Consider the following 23,417-nt stretch of genomic DNA (forward strand, 5'->3'; position numbering starts at 1 on the left):
CATCAACTAATAATTTTGATGAGATGATAAACTTAGTTTAACTAAAGATATCTTTCTAATTCTAATTTGGTGCTAATAATTTTTCATCACCTTGTTTGGGAACACTTAGGAGGTGAAGTTATTCACCCTAGTTCCCCTTAGTTCACCCCTTAATAGTATAAAATTTGTTAACCCCTCAAATTAGGGTGTAACCAAGGAGAAGGGAACTCCCTTCCCTTCCCTTCTATTCTCTCACCTACCTTCCCTTAACTTTCCTTAACCCCATTAAAATCCAAACAAGCCCTAAATCAGCATCTTTACACCAAGGCATGATATTAGTTTTTAGGAAGAATTTAAACATCCTCATCAGCATCTTCACGCCAAGGCATGATATTACTTTTTAGGAAGAATTTAATCATTTAAAAGATACATGTAGATTTCCTTTAAAAAAATATATGAAGATAATAGCCTCTTCAACGTCTTATTGCGCTTTCAAAATAAAGCTTTTCATAAGCTCTAACGATTTTGTTTTTCTCTTTCAGTTTTGCGGACTCGATAATCAATAACAGTATGGTCATACAAAATCACAGTAACACTTGAATGGTATCAGCAACACATTTAGGAACCCAACGTACACCCAGGGATCAAAATGGTTTAGAAAAGAGGAAAACCACAAACTTGCCAAAATGTAAACATAATTTTCAGTAAAAAAAACTAGAATCCAAATATTTGACTAGTGCTTATTAACCTCTCGATAAAAAAGGTAGTTGATCCACAGCAAATTATCTCAGCAGCTGCGCAGCAAATTCATCAACTTGCATTCAGAGACAAAAAATTCAGCTCAAGTTGTCCACAGGGCTGGATGAAGGTATACACACACAAAATGATGCGAACGTCCCGATAGTCTTTTGGCTGAGCAGGGTAACGAAGAGCATTAAAAAATGAAAAGTGGGGAAGAAAATTTTATTGGAAATGTCAAAGACAACATTGCGTCGTTAAAAGAGCTCCAATGTTCAATATCCCCAATAGTCATTCCTTATTTCATCGTCAAACTTCTTTTTTAGCTCAGGATGCTTTGCAAAGTACTCATCTGCAGTCATGGTGCTGATCTTTTTCTGCGAAGCAAAACAATTTTAATGAGACCGAGACAGACTTTTAAAACAAGACTTTATTCAGTATTAACCCATGATTATCACCTTCATCTCTTGGACTTCTGCAATTTCTTTCTCCAGTCTTTCAGACTCTTTCAGAGATTGTTGCTCGGCTTCTTTCAGCTCGACCAACTGCACATTTGAGGGGGGGTACAAGTTCATGCTAAAATCATTCTAGTACCTCTGTAAAGAATCAAAGAGTACTAATTTTAACCATAGAAGTGAAACGGAAAGGGGGGAAATCTCACCAAAGCATCGAACTTGGGTTTGTACTCAGGAGTCACAGTGTCAACATACTTGGGGATCTGGATACCTGAAAAAAAAAAGCCGTGCTTATTTAGCTTAAACAAGTAGAACATGATTTCGGGTAGACGACTGTAGAGTTAGAAAATGAATAGCACCCAAGGTTTATATCAAATCCACTGTGGGTCATAATAAACAAATATGACACTGTGATGAGATGATTGTAATCAAACGTCTGCAGCACTAAGTTGCAACAGTGCACTAGAAAATATTTGTTAAAAAAAAGACTTCTCTTAGAGCACCATAAGTACACAAGATAAACCCTTCAAAGATGATACATGGTTAACATATATCACTGAACAAGGCTACAATTTGTCTTGAGATTAGTGGTGCAGACATGAACAAAGGTTCTAAAAATCACAATTGGCATTCACACATGTCTATTCTGATTAAAAAATCATACAAAACTGATTTTCTTGGTCGGACAAGCTTAAAATTCCATAATTTGACAGTTACATAATGGCAGGTACCTCCTCACTGACAAAAGAGACTCTCCAATTCCTAAACAACAAAATATGCATCACCAGTAACAAATGTCCAAGAACTGAAATCAAAACTGATTCCACATGGTTTACTCTTAACAACAATAAATTCTACGTGCTTGCCACTTAGAAGATATTCTTTGATCTATCAGGAAGGTGGCTTCAAGCACACCAAGGTGTATATCTCAAGCTAACTTAACCAGAGAGAACCAAAAGCGATATAAACCCAAGTGTCAGATAACCGTCTTATAATGAGGGGAAAAAGGAAAAATCAAGTATGTTTCTATATTATGTAGCATGGACTAACGGTTAAGTGCAAAGAAATACAGTAATTTCCATTATATTGCTACGATGTCCTGCAAAACATCAAGTAGCAAATTTCAGTATCTTAAGAGGTTGATCTCCTTGAAGGGTTCCGACTAGGGTTAGCACTTAGCACTGGAGGTCCAACACCCATTAAACCAACCTAAATCCAACCCAGATGATTGCATTCAGATAGCGATGTAGATCCATTAAAGATATCAGGTTGGTTTGGAATTTAAAATTCCCATCTACAAGTTTATTGGATTAAATGTCAATAATCTTGTATCCAAGACCCACTATCCTGATAACCTAAGCTGAAACTTAGAAAGGGATGCTTGTATCTTGAGATTCAGATATATCAACCATTTGTGAAAGTGAAAGTTCAACAATGAAAACTAAGTTTTCAATTACTAAATTATTTTAGATATTATTGGTCATCTTATTTGTAAAGCAAGAGATACCATTATCTATCTTTTTAAATCTATTTTAAATTTGCATTTTCTGCATCATCTGTTTTGGAAGCTAGTTTATCAAATGACAACCTGTTATTGTTAGTATCATCTTTCTTCCATTGGACTGACTTCATATTGCCTTGACAAGGTAATGCTTCCCTATCCAGAATTTCCTTTTTATTTCAGTAAATAATAGATTTGTTTTTATTTATACTAACTAAATTGTGAAAATATTGAACATGTTCGATATGTATTCAAGAGACAATCTGAATTCAAATACAATGGATCAAGTTTAGACATACAATTAGTTCTTAGTGCGCTCGAATTGGGTTATGGATAGCTTTACGTCTTACTGTACATGGATATGTATGTAATAGGTACCCGACCAAAACATGGCTCATTGCCACCCCTACTTCTATCAAGTGGTATTAACTTTCTCTTCAACAAACCCTACTTCTATCAAGTGGTATTAACTCTCTTCAACAATTTAATGTAACCCAAAAATTTTTATTCTAGTTAATGAAAAAGCAAGTTTATGGATACTATTGGAGACAGTCCACATTTAATATAAAAATTCCAATATTCCACGATGAAGAAGCAAATCATGTTACTAAAACGAAGCAACTTATAAAAAGAAATACTCTTAAAATTGCATAGTGCAAAAAAATTGTCAATAAACATGCACATGAATTTCTTAAAAAAGTTAATATGCAGATGATTCACACCTAAAAAGACATCGAATTAGTCTCGTACATGGAGTTGGCCAAGGAAAGAACATCTTTCTCGGCATATTCATGTGAAATTATCATATAATTTTCATTGTCTTCTTGGTGAACTATAACCCCAATAAGCGAAAAATTCGTGAGAAAAAAATGTGCTAGAGAAAGGGAATAACCTTTTTCTACTATTTGGTTCTAAGAGTCTGAGACGGGATAATGTTTATTGTCATGCCTCAATAGAAATTCAGAAGGGAATACCTTTTAGTTAATTATCCGCATCTTGAAATTTGAGAACTGACATAATATCTCAAAATTGGAGATTAAACACCACCTTAACTAGTCATTCTGATGTCTGATGTTTCACGGGTCAAAGATTTGACTTCTAAGTCTGATGCAATGCACATTAATATTCAGTATTGAAATGGATGAGCTCAGCTGCACAAGCTACATTATTCTGCTAGACTAGTGGCACTAAATTATTTAGCCACGTGGAAAGTTAAATAATCTCATATTTATGCGGTAAACATGTACCAAACTTTATTTTCTAAGCCTCTAAAAGCGAAAACCACTAAAACCAATAAATATATGAGATACACATTGCAATATTAGTTAATGGAAAAAACCCTCCTAAATTTATGTTCCACTGTTCAACTGTTAATACAAATTTGCAACAGCAGACATGGCTGCATATTTGTTACTGCATTACAAGAATATATTCTATTTTAATGATAGGAAAAATTTCATAACACAATGTCATCGTAAAATCCAAAAAAATTGAAGAAAAGTGCTCAAAGAAAAACATAACAGAAATCAAACGAGAGATAAGAAGGACGAAACATACTATCAAAAGCTTCTTTATACATATCCACCAAACGGGAGCCAATTCCTTTCCTGTAATATTCCCAGTCAATAGGTTGAGGTTCCTACATGATTAATGAACACTCATGTCATTAGTCTAAGTGCAAAATATTAGCATAAGATAAACACCCACGAAACAAGAAAAATCAACGGCGCCTAAAGGGTTTTCATCTTTTTTTGATAGAAATAATACTTTTATACAAGCAATATTGTAGTTTTGTCACAATCTAAAGAAATATTATTTTTCTTTTGTATCTCATTGTAGTTTTGATTATACTGATGTGAGGAAAATGTGGACTTTTACACATATTGTGACACCCCTACTACAAATTCCTGGCTCTGCCACTGGCTCGGGTGTATATTTCAATCTAGACCACCTTTGGGTATTGAAGAGAAGAGGAAAGCAATACATCTAACATGAAAAAACAAATAAAATGAATCATAAAATGATGAAAAATCAGATTCAAACCAATTAAGATAATACTTGGTATCCACCCCGTGCCATTAGAACAAAATTTCTACAAGATGCAAACTGGCTTTGGCCGATTAACAGTGTAGAAAGACATAACTTGAAATAGCACTCCATTTCCTAATGACAGCTGAACAATTGCTCACGGAACGGCTTAAGATAGAAAATGGTAGTAAATTTTCTATCTCCGATCCCTCAAAATTTCAACAAATCGAAAGCTTGCAAAACCCTAGATCCGATCAGCTGAGGGTTTTCACCTGGCTGAACTTAGTCTGGAGTTCGTTGTTGACCTCATCGAAGGCTCGCCGGAGGTTGGCGTACTCCTTGCGAGCCTCGTCGGTGATGAGGACCTTGGCCATGCCGTCCCAGTCGATCATCGACCTCGCCGCCTTCGCCGCCGTCTCCACCGCCTTCTTCCCGCTCCCGCTCATCTTTCTCTCTCTCTCTCTTTCTCTCGAGATCGATCGATCGATCGATGAAAGGATTGATTCGATTTATTTGTTTATTTTGGAAACTTTTATCGTGAGGAGAGAAATGGGGGCTCGAGCTAGGGTAACAGGCTGGGGATATAATATGGAAGGTGTAGGTGGGCCTTTACATGGGCTGTTTAAGAATGCACAGGCCCAGAAATTTAAGCATTGCCCCTTTTATTGTACAACATTTTAAATCAGTGTAAGCAGAATATTAGTCTAATCACAAATAGTAGATCACGTGATCACAGTCTAGGTTAAAAAAAATATAACAGCATAAATAATTTATTTGATTCTCAAGGGTATCATGTGGTCACAGTCTGGGCCTTTACACGGGTATTATTGCTGATGTAGCTTCTATTGGTTTTCATTAATATAAATTCCATTTCGCTTAAAAAAATAAAATAAAAACAATATTATAACAGCATAAATAATTAAAATACCAGTATAATAGGTATAATTTGAGTACAACAGTTAAAATATTAGTGTAATCAAAGTATTTTTCCAATTAAAATTTCAATAAAATCACGAAATTTGAAATGTATACCAGAACACTTGCCCGCTCCATTTTCGGTATGGGCACCTTATGTGAGCTATCAGTTACTCAACCCTCCGACCCAACCCCTCAAAAAAATGAAGTTCTTTTTCACTAGCCTCTTCTTATTTCCTATTATCTTCATTCATGTGTTTGATGGGATTTACAGAAGAAAATGCTTCCGGAGAAAATGGAAATATTCTGCTTTTTCTTCTTCAAATATCAGTTGCATATAAAGAAAGTTGACAGTAACTTAGAATGAGATTTCAAGTAAATAATATGTTTTTTTGTTAGCATAGCAGCATTTTCAAACATCAGATACAGACAATCTTCCGCCCTAACAAACAATGTATACGGTAAAGGATTAGAGGAAAGACATGAATGAAATCCACACAAAAAGTGAGAAATAACTTATTGCGAGCCACCCCCGAGAAAAAAAAAAACTACTGCCGAGCCTCTTCCGTTCAGGAAATTGAATTCTGGACATGAACAAACTGTTGTGCACGGCGCGGAAGCCAAACAAACAACCAACTATGATGCTTTGAGAAACCAAACCAACAAACGCCGAGAGAAAGACCAAACAAAACACAAACACCAAAGTTTTACGTGGTTCGGCAATTGCCTACGTCCACGGGGCAAGAAGGGGGGTGGGTTTTCACTAATAGAGAAGGAGAGTACAAATTGAGATTACAAATCGCTCAAACGAACCAACTAATCTCACCAACAAATCTCTCAAACTCTCAACCAATAACCCTAACAAATAGCTCAGAAAGATCTCTCTTTTCTGTGCTCCAAAATCCCCAGATTTGCTCCTACAAAACCCTCAAATCGTATTGGTATTTATACCAAAACAGAAACCCAAACAGACTGCAAATAGGAACTCTAACTTTCCAAAAAACCCGTCATAAGTCGACTTAACAGTCTGCATAAGTCGACTTGGCAGAGCGAAAAACAACAACTGGAGAAGAGATCATAAGTCGACTTATCAGACCTGATAAGTCGACTTGGCAGAGCGAAAACCAACAATCCAGAACAGAACGTAAGTCGACTCATGCACCAACATAAGTCGACTTACCATAAGTCGACTTATGCCTGTGCATGAGTCGACTTATGACCAAAAATCTGCTTTTTCCAATTCTTCTCCACAATTCTCCACCTCGGCGAAGTTTTCCCAAAACTGAGCCGACACCAACCAAACAAATGCCTCACATGCTGAGACCCAAATGAGAGTGTGAACACTCACCCCAAATGTCGATGTCGCTCACCAAATCGGCTGCATCAAAATGACTGCCTACGTATCCTTTGCCCAAGGAATCAAGCCTTCACGTAGTTCACCCAAACGGCCTCCAAAGGCCCTCAATCAAATAGAAAAGTCTGCAACTCTTCTCCAATATCACCAAACGATCTGCAACTGATAGTATTCCCAATGACCCCAAATTGAGACAAATCAAACACCTCCACCTGAGGTAAACCAATGGCCATATCCAAACTATATCTACCAGCTGCAACTGAATCCAAAACCAATCCATCATCTGCATCCAAAACCAAATGATCTCCAACCTGTGTCACCTTAGCTGGAATCCCAAATGACGCAGTATGATCTGGAGTATGTGGAGTAATCTCCACCCAACGTGGAGTAGCATCACTCTCCACCTGCTGCGATATCCAAATGACCTGATCAACACTCTCCACCTGCCGAGAGTCAAAAGTGACATACCTGCTCAGAACAAAATCAGAAGCTCCCAAACGATAATCAACTGAGCCTCCGAACCCCAAACGCGCAATCGGATCCAATCTCACATCCACGATGTGACCAAATGCTGGGTATCCAAATATCCGACGCGACCCAAAATCTGAAGCAGCTCCACCAGATCTAATAACTCCTAAAGCAGCAGTCGGCGACCTATGCATAAGATGACCCAAATATGTCGAAGCCCGCACACCAATGCCAATGCTCGACATCAAACGCCGATCCTCCTCCAGAAAGGAACGACCCATCGAAACTGTCATCTCATCTCGTCGCCCCAAAGTCTCCACACCAATGAAGTGTCTCCTATTGCCGTGAGCTCGGCACCAACGCAAGAAAGGACCCCTACCAAAGCTGAAACAATGAGTTACCTTTCTGCCAATACACTTCTTCCAATTGTTGTTGACTTCTAGGACTTTACACCAACGGGAACTGGTCGCGACCCAATAATGCCTAGAACAATCACCAACTGTGGAAACCAAGATACGATTACCTCCCAATGATGCCTCCTTGGAAGGCCCCCAAATGCCTGACTGAACACCTCCAAAAAGACCCCTCGCTCGATGGATAGAAGTGCCAAACTCCACCACGGTCTCGCTCATCCTAATGTGCTCACAGGACTTCAATCTGCAGGTCATAGCACTCCTCAACAACCAATGCACGGTATTACCAATCATATACCCCAGCACCAAACAATGCCACAGTCTAGCCGAATCTGATGAAGTCGTCATTTCCCTATCAATCACCGTGCTTCCGTGCAAATAATACAAATTTCTTCTTCTGACGCCCTTCATCACAATCATGGACCCAAATGTAACCTTCAAGCGTGCATCCGCCAAGGTCACCCTATAGCCAGCTGCCTCCAAAGCTCCAAGTGAAATGATGTTCTTCTTCAACTGAGGAACGAACCTCACTCCAACCAACTCCCGAATCACCCCGTCACTCATCCTGATCCGAACAGTACCAATACCACCAATAGAGCATTTGTGATCATTCCCCATGAGCACGAAATCCCCTCTTTCCAACTCCTGAAAGCTGGAGAACCAATCCCTCCTAGGGCAAATGTGGTATGTAGCACCCGAATCCAATATCCACTCTGTAGAGTAGGCAACACAAACTGACGGCAGTGCAGATAACGAGTAGCCCGAAGAATCCGAATCTGAATCGTTGCCACTAGCCTTGACAACATTCGCCTCTGAAGCTTGAATAGCTTTTCCCTTATTCTTCCCGGCTCGATCAACTAACTTTGGGCAATCGGCTTTCCAATGTCCATCTTCTTTGCAAAAGGCACATTGATTCTTACGAACTCCAAGATGTGCCCCTCTAGACTGCGACCTCCCACTACGGTTTGGACCCTTTGCTCTTGCGACCAACGCCCCCGCTACCGGCTCAAACGAAGTCTCCTTATCCTTCTTTCGAAGCTGATAATTCACAAGTGCAGCGGTGACCTCACTATACGAAAGAGATGCCTTCCCATTAATAAGAGTAAGAACGAAGGTCTCATATTCCTCGTCAGGCAAGGAACTCAATAGCAACAACGCCTTGTCCTCATCTTCAATCTTAACATCCACATTCGCCAAATCCGCAAGAAGCTTCGTGTAGTGGTTCATGTGATCACCAATGGAGGTTCCTTTCTTCAACTGGAAGCGGTAAAGCCTCCTCTTCAAATGCAAGCGATTCTCCACACTCTTGGTCAAATACTTGCTCTCAAGGATCTCCCAAATCTTCTTTGCAGAAGTCTCATTGATCACATCATACTTTAGATCTTGAGTGAGACAAGACCTAATCACACCACACGCCGTTCGATTCATCTTTTTCCAAACCTTCTCATCAATGTTGTCCGGTTTCCCGTCCAACTCCAACGTATCTTCCAAATTTTGCGCGTTGAGCGCATCCATGACTTCGCATCGCCAAAGTCCAAAATTGTTTGTGCCATTGAACTTTTCCACATCAATCTTCATTGAGTGGATATTCAAGCTTTGGACGGTCTTCACGCCGGAAGTACTGCCCACAACTCCTTCTTTCTCGGCCATAATCCTCAAGGCACCACCAAACCAATGCGGAAACAAACGAGAAATAGATCCAAACTGAAAAAGACGAGATTTTTACAAAAAAAGATCCCACCTTTATCACCAAACGAAGCCCTAGATGAACTTCCAAAGCGATCTACTCCTCCAAATAGCCCAAGCGTTGCCCGTGCTCTGATACCACTTGTTGTGACTGATGCTTTGAGAAACCAAACCAACGAACGCCGAGAGAAAGACCAAACAAAACACAAACACCAAGGTTTTACGTGGTTCGGCAAATTGCCTACGTCCACGGGGCAAGAAGGGGGTGGGTTTTCACTAATAGAGAAGGAGAGTACAAATTGAGATTACAAATCGCTCAAACGAACCAACTAATCTCACCAACAAATCTCTCAATCTCTCAACCAATAACCCTAACAAATAGCTCAGAAAGATCTCTCTTTTTCTGTGCTCCAAAACCCCAAAACTCTCCTCACAAAACCCTCAAATCGTATTGGTATTTATACCAAAACAGAAACCCAAACAGACTGCAAATAGGAACCTGAACTTTCCAAAAAACCCGTCATAAGTCGACTTATCAGTCTGCATAAGTCGACTTGGCAGAGCGAAAAACAGCAACTGGAGAAGAGATCATAAGTCGACTTATCAGACCTGATAAGTCGACTTGGCAGAGCAAAAAACCAACAATCCAGAGCAGAACGTAAGTCGACTCATGCACCAACATAAGTCGACTTACCATAAGTCGACTTATGCCTGTGCATGAGGATTCAGGTTTCAAGCTCTTGGCACAATGATGGTCTGAGAGGAGTTGCTTTGTTTTCTCCAAAACGCCGAAGAAGATTGAACCACCGATACCTATCCATAGCACTCTTGGACCAATACCCTGTAATAAAGAAAAAATAATGAGAACTGATGCGTTGTTATTTGTGGTTCAGTTTGCGGTTCTGGGTTGTATGAGCTTTCGTAAGTTGATATTTTTACTTTGGTGTTCTGGGTTTTTTGAGGCCATGAATATGCATTTGTTTTGGTTTTATATCCTCGCTCTTAAAAAATGAAGGCACAAACACAACCTATACGGCATCTTTATGAAGACATCCTGAGATATCAATGCTCAACAAAACTCACATTCTAAGGAAGCATACACCAACACAAGTCCAATAGCACTTGCTGGCCATGCATACATGCTAGCATGATAGTTGTGATTTGTTTCCCCGCCAATGCTATATTGCTTAAATCAAAGGGAAAAATAAACTTTTTCAGGACTAGAATATTATACTTCAAAACCATTTGTTTCCTAAAATGAACCATGTATTTTAAAAAGAGCACTTTTTCAGGACCAAAGATTCAAAGGGCCAAAATTGGAATGTGTTCTTCCTACTTTATTAGGATTTTAAGGGAAACCAAGGATTAGTAAGGAGGACACTTGCCCATAGCTGGTCACACAATTCTGAGTACAAAAACAATTTCTCAGTTGAATGGTCCAAGATCATAAAATAGACTCGCTATATCTGGCACAAAGGGGATCCAACCAACTTGGGCATGAAGTTACTCTGCTGGACTAACTCTTTTGAGACAAAAACTCAAAATTAATTATCTTTCTAAGTACATAGATAGAAGCATTTAGGAGTCCAGGAAATGAACACAGCACTAGAAGAGCAAACCTTCAAAAGAGCAGCAGGGCCTTCTTCTCTGACAATGGTTTGAGCACAACTAACAAGTCCCTTGTATTTCGCTCCTGAACCCTGTAAAGTTTACATCCAGATACAGGTACGCATGATGCTATAAGGCTTTGAAGATTACTCAATACCCACATGAAAAAGGGTAAAGTGCAAATAACCCTCTCCATCTTTCTACTAAAATAGTTGAGGGGTGATTACTACTACCGAAGATATAGAGAAACAAGGTACCAGTTCATTGCCCAGATCAAGAGCAGCATCACTGAATACGTACAGTCCTGTTGCCAGAGTTGCTTCCACAAAAGACACATATTTTTCTGAACTTCTCCTGCAGCCCTCCATCCATTATTACACTGTTTCTCTCCTCTTTTGTTGCTCTCAAGATGAAAAGGGAAGCATTAGCATGAGCATTACTTGTTGGTTCTGCTCTCATATTATTCTTTGATTTTGTTTACTGGAGAGAGAAGAGCAGGTGCCAGTTTAATATATTTTTGACATACCCACTCTCTTTGGAAAGCAGAGTGCTAATCTCTCAAAAGGCTTGATCTTTTGTTCTCTCTTTTTAAATTATTCTTTCTGTCTCTTTCCTCCTTTTTTTTTTAAAGAAGAACAGAACCAAAGTTACATGGCTGTTCATGTTCGAAGTTGTGAAGAACCAAAGTCTCTAATTGGAGAAAGTTACATGGCTGTCATGTTCGAAGTTGTGAAGATAAAGGCCTTATCGGGTTGATGAACTGCATTGAATTTTGAGAGCGTAATTTGTCAAACCCTTAAAACCAGTCTAGCATTGAACCTACCTGGCCCAAGTTTGCATTTGATTTTAATTTCTTGGCAAAATTGGACCAGTTTTAGCCCAGCTTTTTCTTAAGCCAGAAAAGACGGCTAAAACTGGTTTATCCACCTCTCCTCTGGATAAAAAAGGACAAGTTTAGTTCAAAACTAGGCCCGGATCTATTTAGAAGTAAACATCTTTTATGAAACCCCCGCTATAGGGGGTAGTCTTAGCCATTGAGGGGGCATTGAAATTACCATAGTACCCCCATTAACTCAACTTGCTTTGCTCAGAATGCCCCACATGGTGCAAGGTATCTGATGAGGTGTGTACTCCACATTGAGACCCTCAAATACAGTCTAAATCTTGATATTTCTAAAGATGACAACAAACACGGTTTTGTCATATTGACCCTCCAATCGTCTTTAATTGTGTTATACCCACAAATCTTGATATTGCTAAATATGATGGCCCATTGTTTGGAGTGGTTTCATAAAACCCCTCACGGGTGGTTTCCATCCAAAATTTTTACCAAAGTATTGTTAATTCTTAACCATAAAGAGTAAATTACATTAGTAGCTCTATTCTTAGTTGCTCGCACCTTCCAGTCACCCTTATGACTCAAAAATATACATATGGTGCGTGACTCAGTCAATCGTAAAAGCACAAGGACCCTAATCCATGGTACTTAGATATTATTACCATATTATTAAATATAACTAAATATATTATTATCTTAGGTAAAAGGATTTTAAGATGCCACACATAGATTAGACTATTTCAATGGATGATCCACTTCATTCATCATGAATTAAATATTTTAAAACATCTACAAAATAAAAGGCATGATGATCGATACTTCTAACATATAATTTTCATTGTCCCTTTTATTTGTATTTTCATAAAACTGTTAATTTTACAATCACTTGATGCATGAGTAACTATAACCCAATATGTCTAATATTTTTATTTCTATACTATCCAAAACATATAGATCAAAATAAACAGTGTGGATCAAATAATTTGATTGCATATAACTTAGTTTTGAAGGTCCTGCCTTAGATTGAACCTATGGTGACACCTTAGAATCCTTTGTCCCTTTTATTTGTATTTTCGTAAAACCGTTAATTTTACAATCACTTGATGCATGAGTAACTAAAACCCAATATGTCTAATATTTTTATTTGTATACTATACAAAACATATAGTTAAAATGAACAGAATGGATCAAGTAATTTGATTGCATATAACTTAGTTTTGAAAGTGCCACCTTAGATTGAAGGTAAGGTGACACCTCAAAATCCCTTTTCCCTATTATCCTATGTAACCACTCATGCTTATCCTCATAACAACTCGTGCATTAATATAAGATATCACATGCATGCTACTATAAACATCAATAAGCAAAGTTTTTTTTATTCCTAACATGGTATTAGAGCAAGGTTTACTAATCTATAGTCTCATGTCTTGCTAAACCTCAGGCTACTAAGGGAATTTTGCTTGTCTGGCCCTCGGTGGCCTATCAAACCCTCAGATCTCATCATTGCCAGCTATTTCCTAACCATTATACCAAATCTCCATAGTTGTGATGAAGGTTGAGGGTTATAATTTTATAGTCTAACATGCCCCTACAGGTTGAGTGCCTTTTTTATAGGCTAAAACATGGGCTCATCTAGTGTTATTAATACTTTTAATCCCTATTATCATGGTCAGTGGGATCAGCCTATAAAAAGAGCGCCCCACCTACAGGGACATGTTAGAATAGACTCTCAACCTTCACTATAGCTTTGGAGGTTTCATGTATACAATAGATATTTGCCGCCAGTAAGATTCAAACTTTGGTTGCTCTAATACCGTGTTAAAGTCCTTAACTAATACATCAAAACTCTAAAGTTTTGATGAGGTTTGAGGGTAATTATTTTTAGATTCTAACATGCCCTACAAGTTGAAGACCCTTCTAAGGGCAGAAACATTAACTCATGCAGCGGTATTATTTTTAGAAAACCCGCTTTAAACTTGTAGCTATTAGAATTTAAACATGAGTTGCTCTCATACCATTATAAAGATCCTACCACTATACCAAAACTCCAATGTTTTGGTGAGGCTTGAGTCATATTTTTATATTCTAGCAGATCTCTCCATCAAGATCTCTCTAGTCAGACTTCATCGACTCAGTTCATCATCATCACTTCCATTAATCATCGATTCACTTCGTCATCAACTCAATTTGTCATTGACTTCTCCATTGTCTACTCACACTGACACCATTGTCTTTCTGTCTTCTTTAATAAGATCTCATCAGCATTCATTATCCCTATCTCTTTATCCGGATCTTCTCAATTATATATCTAATGTCTGATCTATCCACAATAGCCTAAATTCAGCTAGAGGAGTTCGCTATCATCAATCAGATTCCTATCTACGTCTTTTCAAGGATTTAACGAAAAGAAATTCTCTGTTTCTTCTCTGGATAATGCAGCAAAGTATGTTCCAAACAGAGGCTTCGGCCTCTCTATTGCTTACTTGATGTTTCTCTAATTTTCCACTTGGATTGAGGGTTATATAGATTCTACTCGAAGTGAAAAAAAATCTGCTTTCATCTCTTGTGAGACTTTTAACTCCTTTAACAAACACCTATTATCTTTCACTCTCTATCCTTGCATTTTAAGCTGGCACCCTCGTTTATGACGTCTTCATTGACATAGGATTCATTTTTATATTGATTCTCAGTCAACAATTGAGCATCTTCATGTTGATTTTGGTTGCAACATTGAGAATTTGAACAGCTTGCTACAGTTTCAAACTGCATTACGACTTTTAGAATCGCCATTTCATGAACCACATGTACCGTAATAATTACATCACCTTCTTCACCAATAAGAAGCCCTCCACTCCAACTAGATAATTGCTGCCTTCCAAGCCTCCTAGTAGCTCTCCCCTAGTTTTATGTTCCATATAACTATCTTTCCCTCTGACCTTTTTGTCTAGTTCTTTCTCTCGGAAAATCCCATCGTCGTCACATCCGACATTTCGGCTATAACGAGATTTTCTTCTTTATAGCCTTGGCATCAACCATTATCCATTGAGATTTCCTTTGCAACGACCTCCTCCTATTTTCGGCTCAAATCTTCTTCCATCAAAGTACTAGGATTTCTATCCCTCAGTGTTTGATCTTGTTGCCACTAAGATTTTCTTCGTTGATGTATTTCTTCGTTGATGTACAAGCATTCCTATCCCATGTCATTCATCTCGTCGACATTGAATTCTTCTCTATTGATGATTCTGAATTTCTATTCTATGTCATCTATCTTACAGCCTTTGAGATTTTCTAAATCAATATCATTGGATTCTCATCTTATTGATCTTGATCTAGTCCCCGTGCTGGACTCCATCAAGGTTCACACGTTTCTAGTACAAACTTTTTTTTTGTTTAAACTCATGTTTTTTTTTTCAAATACTAAGATATTACTCTTATTGTTGATAGATATAATTAGACAGTCTTATCCTATGCAACCATTCATGCTTATCCCGTACAACAACTTATATGTTTATATAAGCTATCATAAGTATGCTATTATAAACATCAATAAACATAGTTTTCTCTATACCTAACAATTCTCATACATATACCCAAGCCACAATCAATCATAATCATGTACAAGGACCACAATAACATATACAACATTCACAGAAATATATAAATACACCAAAAGATAGTGGAAGTAATCGAAATATGATAAAGTTCTCAAATTTCAACAATACATATAAAAGTCTTAGGCACAAAGGCCTCCATGAAATTATAGTGTCAACTGAAAAACAATGTACTAATCCCATGAACACTGTGAGATACAACTGATAGTCTATAAGATACCACTCTCAAATCTGAAATGAACAGGGTAGCTGATTGCGAATTTAAGGGATGAGAGTACGTATGTCTAATAAGCGCCCTTGCGAGGTATCCAAATCCCATGCCTCAAGGTTTTGAAAAAGATGAGCAAACTAAATCCAGATCTGAATATGCAAATCTAGATCTGTCAGATAGCATATTAGCAAGTGTGCAAAACTAAGGGAAATGCATTCAACACGTATAGCGTAGATCATGATGACGCGTGAGCACGTAGAAGCCATAACTGATAAGCAAGATCTAGAAATAATTAGCATAAACAGAACTGACCATGAAATGATTAACATGTATGTGCGACATGAAAGTTACCTAGTATCTAGCATACAACACGGATATAAGCATGTGATCATGAATATCAGGAATCATGACATATACTGGGACGTGCCAAAAGAATATAACTAAGTAACAAGAAACAAGCTAACCTGGTAGGAGTTGTGTAAAGTGCACTGAATTTGTTTGTAGACAGTGGACTAACAACTACAAAAATTGTAATTCTCCTTACTTTTTTTGTCTATGGGTGACACAATTTTGTGCCACGCAAATGGCACGTGACACAAACGACCTGCCTAAATAGTGCATGTGTGGAGAGAATTTCTCAATGCATATGACAATCTGTTGCGACACGCCCGACACAAACACGTATCGGAAGTCCTGACACTATGATGTGTCACTAATGTTTTTAATGTCTTTTTCTGATTTTCTATTATTTTTAGTATTTTTTTTGTGATGCATTTTTTTGTGGCCAAATGTTTTACTTCCTTTTTAAATAAAAAACGTAGTGACAGGCTAATGTGTCATCAAATTTGATTGTTTCTAAATATTAGGGACCCTTGGGTTTAATCACATGACATGTATTAGATATACATCCATATATTAAATTCAACAGAAAATTTACATATCAATTTTGAAATATCCAACAAACTAGAGGATCATTAACCCAACAATAGAAATTCCAAAAGGCTCTATTAAATAGTACATGTATATATGTATGTATGTATATGTAGAAGGTTGTACAAGGTACTAGCAATATCTATATTGAATGCATTCAACAACAGACATAGAAAAAGATTGGCAGTTGCCTCAAATTGTATATGGTCCAAGATTTGGGGAGCTCTCTAGATGTCCACTAGAAGCATCAGTGATATAGAATCCTCAGAAATGAAATATAAAATAAAGTAATACAGAATTCTCTGAAATGAAGGGATGCAAAGATCGCAAGGAACATCCTTGAGAAAATCATTAAACTCAACAAGACATTTTAAACAAGACATTGATGGAGATGTGATCCCATAGTGCATAGGAAATAAGCAGCAAAGTCTTGTGCAAGTGGTTGGTGACAAGTGAAAACTAACAGCATGACTTACTAGCATCATAAGTATGGATCTTGACTAGTGCTTTAATCCTGGATGAATAAAAGGCCTGGGCACCTTCAGAAAAGGCTACTGAGATGCTGACTATATAAAACCAAAGGATAATACAAGGATACTGGATAAGTGAGAAACAACTGAACAAAATGCCTCCACCTGAAAAGATGGATGTTCATGTCTAGATAACACATTCATCCTGGTTGAACTGAAAAACACTACTCATCTAGTTCAAGATGAAGGACAATAGTCGACAAAAAAGATAACATAGAAGGGGATGAATCATATGGATTTATAAAGGAATCAGAAAACTCTACAACAAGCATGAGATGTCTATATGGAGATGTTTGTTTCCAACTGAGGTACTTGCCTAAAAATAGAGCATGAACAACTAGTCAAACTGGCTTATAAGCCGCTACAACATGTTTGGCAACGCTTATAAGCCCCCAAAAAAAAAAAAAACTCCCCTGACCCAACTTATTTTTTTGTGTGGCTTATAAGCCATATAGTTTGACCAAGTAAATGTCAAATTTACCCCTCAACATTTAAGACAATTACAAAAGCCTATTCAATATAGTAAACCCTTATAAACTTGGTTCTATTAATTAATTAGCCAAATAAATAAATAAATAAATAAATAACTTAAACTAAAGTTGTAATAGGTTATAAAATATATTTAATTATTATTAAGAAAACTTGTGTTAATAATGCTCTAATGTTTAAATTTAGAGCCAATCATTTTGACAACAATGATGGACTATAATCCACCAATTTTCCAAACACTCTCCTATTAATTGAAAGCAGCTTACAATCCACTTTTCTTACCAAACACTTTGGCTTATAATCCACTTGGCCTATAACTCATTTGTAGATTATAAGCCAAGTTCCCAAACATGCCCACCTACCAGCCATCTCTAAAGGGTCACAATCATACCAAGAATAACTGTATAGGTAACTAAAATGAGTCAAAGAAATTACCGGTTGAACTATAACATCGGTTTGGATCAGAGTTCCATTGCCAATTGACATGCCTCAACCAACCATCACACGGTTGAACTATAACATCGGTTTGGATCAGAGTTCCATTGCCAATTGACATGCCTCAACCAACCATCACACTTGCTATTAAGGTCATCGGTTTGGATCAGAGTTCCATTGCCAATTGACATGCCTCAACCAACCATCACACTTGCTATTAAGGTGTGCATGCTTGACAATTGTTGATGCACCTGAGTTGAACTAACTGTTGGTTCAGCACAATTTGTTGATGTCTTTGTGCGTGTTCCTCTCACATTTTTTGCTTCTTGGTCTTCCAAGCTTGGTACTCTGTCATGTTCCTTTTCTTGCTCTTGGATTTTTGTTTGTTGCTACTGAATGTTGACCTTGCATGTGTTGTGCATCAAATTGAACTCCTTCAAAACGTCTCTCGCACTTGACTTTTTTGCTTCAAGGCAGCCTCTGATTATTTGATGGCGCCACCAATCATCCTCATCAAATTTTGTGCAGACGTACGCCTGTAAGTTTCATGTATACAATAGACATTTGCCGCCAGTAAGTTTCTGTAAATCAATGTAAGTGACGCATATAATCCTATATTTTCTACTCCTTTAACTTAAAAACTGTCTTTAGAAAAAATAGTTCATGCTAGAACTTTAGCAGAATCAAATTATATCCTTTGCAGCATCCTTCTATCTTATATGAAATTCGACATAAGGACATTTTAACTCTAAATCTCACAAAATTAAACCACCTTAATTTTGGATTATTATCAAATAGTCACCCCATAACTTTCAAAACATAGACACCCCATCCCTTAAGTATAGGGGTTACCAGAAAACACCTTTAAACTTTCAAAGTTTTTCAAAAACAATCCCCTAAAAGTGTGAACTACGATTTTCACTGCCAAAAATATCTCCTCGTGTAATTCTACTCACCCATGTGAAATTTGCACATAATGCCTTCGTGGGGGTGGTGGTTGTTGTTGTTGTTGTTGTTGTGTGTGTGTGTGTGTGTTTTCCCCCTTCTTTGGGTGGGGTGGAGGGTGAAAAAAAATCTTAAAGGTGAAGGGGGTTTTCTAGAAAACCCTAAAGTTAAACTTAAGGGGGTTCTCTGGTATTTTGAAAGTTATGGAGAGTTGTCAAATACAACTTAATTAGATTGCTCATCATCGTGGATCCTAAGTTCCCGCACTGAATCTACATATAAATCTTGAAAACTTGTTCAATACAAAAAGATGCACTAGTAAACCCCCATTAGCAACATATTGATTGGAATAGAGCTGGAAAAGATGTAGAGCCCCTCGTAAACTGATCACGATAGAAAAAAGAACAAAAATCCTAAACGTAGAAACATTTCACAATCAAACCCAAGAAAAAAGACAGTACCACTAGAAAAAAGACAGATCACAATCAAATCATATTTCTTGAAAACAAAATCTGCCAACTGAACCCTGCCATAATCAAAATCATCAATCTACAAGTAAATTTGATGAAGACCACGTTTTTCTGGTTTCGCGCCTAGCAGAAACTAGAGAAAGAACTGATATTGATGGTCCTAAACTTCAGAGGGGTTTTGTGAAATTAGGATTTCAGGAGTCAAATGTAAATCTTTTTAATTCTTGGGGGAATTGGGACCTGGTTACACGTACTGAGAACGTAGGCAATCATATTCATTGCTGAGCCCGGCAAAATCTCTATGTTTTTTTGTGATTGATTTTATTATTTTATTCATTTTTACCTCTAGAGTCAAATTGCGGTATTACTCGGTTGTGTTGCTAACATCTGTCGCGCGCCTATGCGGAAGCCTTGCACGAACTCACAACGAACCTGTGATCACGAGTCGAAGAAAGCCAAACTCTTGCACAAATCCAACCAATAACGCCAAATCAATCCAAACACAAAGATATACGTGGTTCGGCAATTTGCCTACGTCCACGGGGAGAGGATGGGGAGATTTCACTAAATCAAGGAGAGTACAAAGGGTTACAATCACACAAATTCTCTCAAACTAACCCTCAACCAAAGATCTCACCTTGCTCACAATATCTCCCTCTCACAATGCTCAAAAGATTCCTCAATCTCTGATAAAAAACCCTCACAAATCGTTTCCCTATTTATATCAAAACAAAACCAGATTCTACCACACCCATGGCAGACACCACACCAGGGTGTGGTGGAGCCTGTTTTGAGTTATTCTTCACGTTTTTCACAATTCCTTCGCCGTTTTCACAATTCTCCACCTCGGCGAAGTGTTCCCAACACTGAGCCGACACCAACATGAGCACCAATGTGTCGTCTCTCTAAACTCGGCTGCACCAATGCGGTTGCCTACGTACCCCCTCTCCCAAGGGATCAAGCCGCCCGTAGTTCATCCAAATGGCCGCCAACGGCCTCAACAATTACGAATGTGCAACAAGTTTCGACAATGATCAAACTTGTTGCTCGGAACCACCTTAGTGAGCATATCTGCCGGATTATCCTTCGTGTGGACTTTCACAATTTCCACATCGCCATCTTCAAGAACATCCCGAACGAAGTGATAACGAACGTCAATGTGCTTCGTCCTCGCATGAAAAACCTGATTCTTCGCCAAATATATAGCACTCATGCTATCGCAATGAATAGTGACGGATCGCTGCGATATACCAAGTTCTTCCAAAAGTCCTCGAAGCCAAATAGCCTCCTTCACAGCCTCCGTAACTGCCATATACTCTGCCTCCGTCGTAGACAAAGCCACCGTCGACTGTAAGGTGCATCTCCAACACACCGGCGCACGGGTCAAAGTGAACACATACCCCGTAGTAGACCGGCGCTTATCCAAATCCCCGGCATAATCCGAATCAACATAGCCAATGCATAGCTGCCCACCTGTAGTGTCCCGCTCATAAACCAAACCAACATTGAGCGTACCTAGAATGTACCTCAAAATCCATCTCACGGCATCCCAATGACCCACTCCTGGATCGTGCATGTATCTCGACACCATGCTCACTGCCTGTGACAAATCCGGCCTCGTACATACCATCGCGTACATCAAGCTCCCAACTGCGCTCGCATATGGAGTCTTCGTCATCAACTCACGGTCTTCAACTGACTTCGGTGAAAGGCCAGCTGAAAGCTTCAAATGGGCTCCCAACGGTACACAAACTGGCTTCGTATCCATGCTAACATGGAATCGCTGTAGAACCTTCTTCAAATAAGCCACCTGTGTCAAACAAATCCTGCCCTTCTTCTTATCTCTGCCGATCTCCATCCCTAAAATGCGCTTCGCCTCGCCCAAGTCCTTCATCTCAAACTCATTCGAAAGCTGAACTTTCAACTCATCTATAGCTGACCTGGAACTAGAAGCAACCAACATGTCATCGACATAAAGCAACAAATAAATGTACGCACCTCCTCTCAACTTGCGAAAATACACGCAAGGATCAAACTGGCTCCGAGTGTACGAATGACCAAGCATAAAACCATCAAATCGCCTATACCACTGTCGAGGAGACTGCTTCAAACCGTATAGCGATTTCTTTAGCCTGCAAACCAACTTATCTTTCCCTGCAGCTCGGAATCCCAATGGCTGAGTCATATATATTTCTTCATCAAGATCACCATGAAGAAATGCTGTCTTCACATCCAACTGATCTAACTCCAATCCATACTGTGCCACCAAAGCTAGCAAAATCCGAATCGACGAATGCTTCACCACCGGAGAGAAAACCTCATTGTAATCAATACCTTCCTCCTGTGCATAGCCCTTCGCAACCAACCTAGCCTTGAACCTCACTGGAGTGCCCTCAATGCCCTCCTTCTTCGTGTACACCCACTTGCACCCAATCGCCTTCCGCCCCTTTGGAAGCTCTACAAGCTTCCATGTATCGTTCTTGTGAAGAGACTCCATCTCCTCCTGCATAGCCACCTGCCACGAATCAGCCTCCGAACTCTGCTCGGCCTCTCTGAATGTAGTAGGCACCATCTCATCGATACTCTCCACCGGAAGTGCATATGCAACTGTGTCGGCATACCGTGCTGGCACCCGTATGTCTCTCCTCTGTCTCCGTGCCGCAATAGAATCCTGAACCTGAGCCGTCGGTCCCTGATCCTGCTCATGAGTACCCGTATCCTCCGCATCACCGTCGTGCTCGCCTGGCGTCACCTCAGTCGGCACTCTCATGGATACTGCACTATCTGGACTCTGTGGAGCTGCATCAATCTCCACCACCTGCGAAATCTCCTCTGTCGGGTTGCTCTCCACCTGATGAGAGCTGGGAAGCTTCAAGATAGAAGCCTCATCGAATGTGACGTCCCTACTCAGCACAATCTTCTTATCAACTGGATCCCAAAGCTTGTATCCCTTGACACCACGCTTGAATCCTACAAATATGGCCTTCCTAGCTCGAGGTTCCAACTTATCAGTTCTAACATGATAATATGCAGGGCAACCAAATACCTTAAGCTGGTCATAGTCATGTGCTGTCTCTCCCGACCACATCTCCATAGGGGTCTTCCCCTCAATCACAGATGAAGGCAGCCTGTTAATGAGGTGGCTCGCATAAGAAAGTACCTCAGCCCAAAAGATCTTCTCCAAACCACTATGCTCCAATAAACATCGAATCTTCTCCAGCAAAGACCAATTCAATCTCTCCGCCACCCCATTCTACTGTGGTGTATGACTAACTGTGAAGTGCCTCTCTATGCCCTCATCTCGACATAGCTGCAGAAAGGGGTCTGAGGTATACTCGCCGCCGTTGTCGGATCGCAACGTCTTGATCTTTCTCCCAGTCTGCAGTTCCAATCTCTTCTTCCACTCCACAAACAAATCTAGGACTTCACTCTTATGCTTCATGGTGTACACCCAACATCGCCTAGAATAGTCATCAACGAACGTGACGAACCAATGTCGACCACCAAGTGATGCCGTCTTAGTGGGACCCCAAACATCTGTGTGCACGTAGTCCAAGATGCCCCTCGTCCTATGAATGGCCGTCCCGAACTTCACCTTTGTCTTCTTGCCAAGTACACAGTGCTCACAGAATTCCACTTTACCACTCTTGGCTCCCTTCAAAAGCCCCTGCTTGCACAATGCCTGCAGTGACTTTTCACCTGTATGCCCTAGCCTGTAATGCCAAAGGCTGCTCATGTCCCCCTCTGAAATCGCTGAAGCAACCTGGCCAATCTCGGTGCTCCCCTTCAGATAGTATAAATTATGATTTCGGA

At 39.2% G+C, this 23,417-nt stretch overlaps 2 protein-coding genes across 2 annotated transcripts; both read right to left on the minus strand.

Moving 5' to 3' along the window:
• Nucleotides 633-5,253, minus strand: LOC109845235 (ATP synthase subunit d, mitochondrial-like). The gene is made up of 5 exons (XM_020414455.1): nt 4,974-5,253; nt 4,231-4,312; nt 1,379-1,443; nt 1,176-1,262; nt 633-1,094 (listed from the first exon to the last, which is right to left on the minus strand). The coding sequence occupies exons 1-5, from the start codon at nt 5,145-5,147 to the stop codon at nt 993-995; spliced, it is 510 nt and encodes a 169-aa protein (XP_020270044.1). The 5' UTR covers nt 5,148-5,253; the 3' UTR covers nt 633-992.
• Nucleotides 5,311-11,599, minus strand: LOC109845822 (putative mitochondrial carrier protein PET8). Its single transcript, XM_020415088.1, has 4 exons — nt 11,403-11,599; nt 11,157-11,237; nt 10,249-10,378; nt 5,311-5,360 (listed from the first exon to the last, which is right to left on the minus strand). Exons 1-4 carry the CDS (start codon nt 11,511-11,513, stop codon nt 5,311-5,313), a joined length of 372 nt encoding a protein of 123 aa, XP_020270677.1. The 5' UTR covers nt 11,514-11,599.

Source organism: Asparagus officinalis, chromosome 6 (assembly GCF_001876935.1).
Source record: "Asparagus officinalis chromosome 6, Aspof.V1, whole genome shotgun sequence".
Classification (NCBI taxonomy): domain Eukaryota; kingdom Viridiplantae; phylum Streptophyta; class Magnoliopsida; order Asparagales; family Asparagaceae; genus Asparagus; species Asparagus officinalis.

What these genes read in the sequence shown, in the direction of transcription:
- LOC109845235 (XM_020414455.1), bottom strand. Translation starts at nt 5,147, where the DNA reads ATGAGCGGGAGCGGGAAGAAGGCGGTGGAGACGGCGGCGAAGGCGGCG. An exon ending in AACCCAAGTTCGATGCTTTG is followed by an intron (nt 1,263 to 1,378) that starts GTGAGATTTCCC and finishes TCAAATGTGCAG; the next exon opens with TTGGTCGAGCTGAAAGAAGC. An exon ending in CAGAAGTCCAAGAGATGAAG is followed by an intron (nt 1,095 to 1,175) that starts GTGATAATCATG and finishes TTTGCTTCGCAG; the next exon opens with AAAAAGATCAGCACCATGAC.
- LOC109845822 (XM_020415088.1), bottom strand. Translation starts at nt 11,513, where the DNA reads ATGGAGGGCTGCAGGAGAAGTTCAGAAAAATATGTGTCTTTTGTGGAA. An exon ending in GCCCTGCTGCTCTTTTGAAG is followed by an intron (nt 10,379 to 11,156) that starts GTTTGCTCTTCT and finishes TCTTTATTACAG; the next exon opens with GGTATTGGTCCAAGAGTGCT. An exon ending in ACCTGAATCCTCATGCACAG is followed by an intron (nt 5,361 to 10,248) that starts GCATAAGTCGAC and finishes GTACAATAAAAG; the next exon opens with GGGCAATGCTTAAATTTCTG.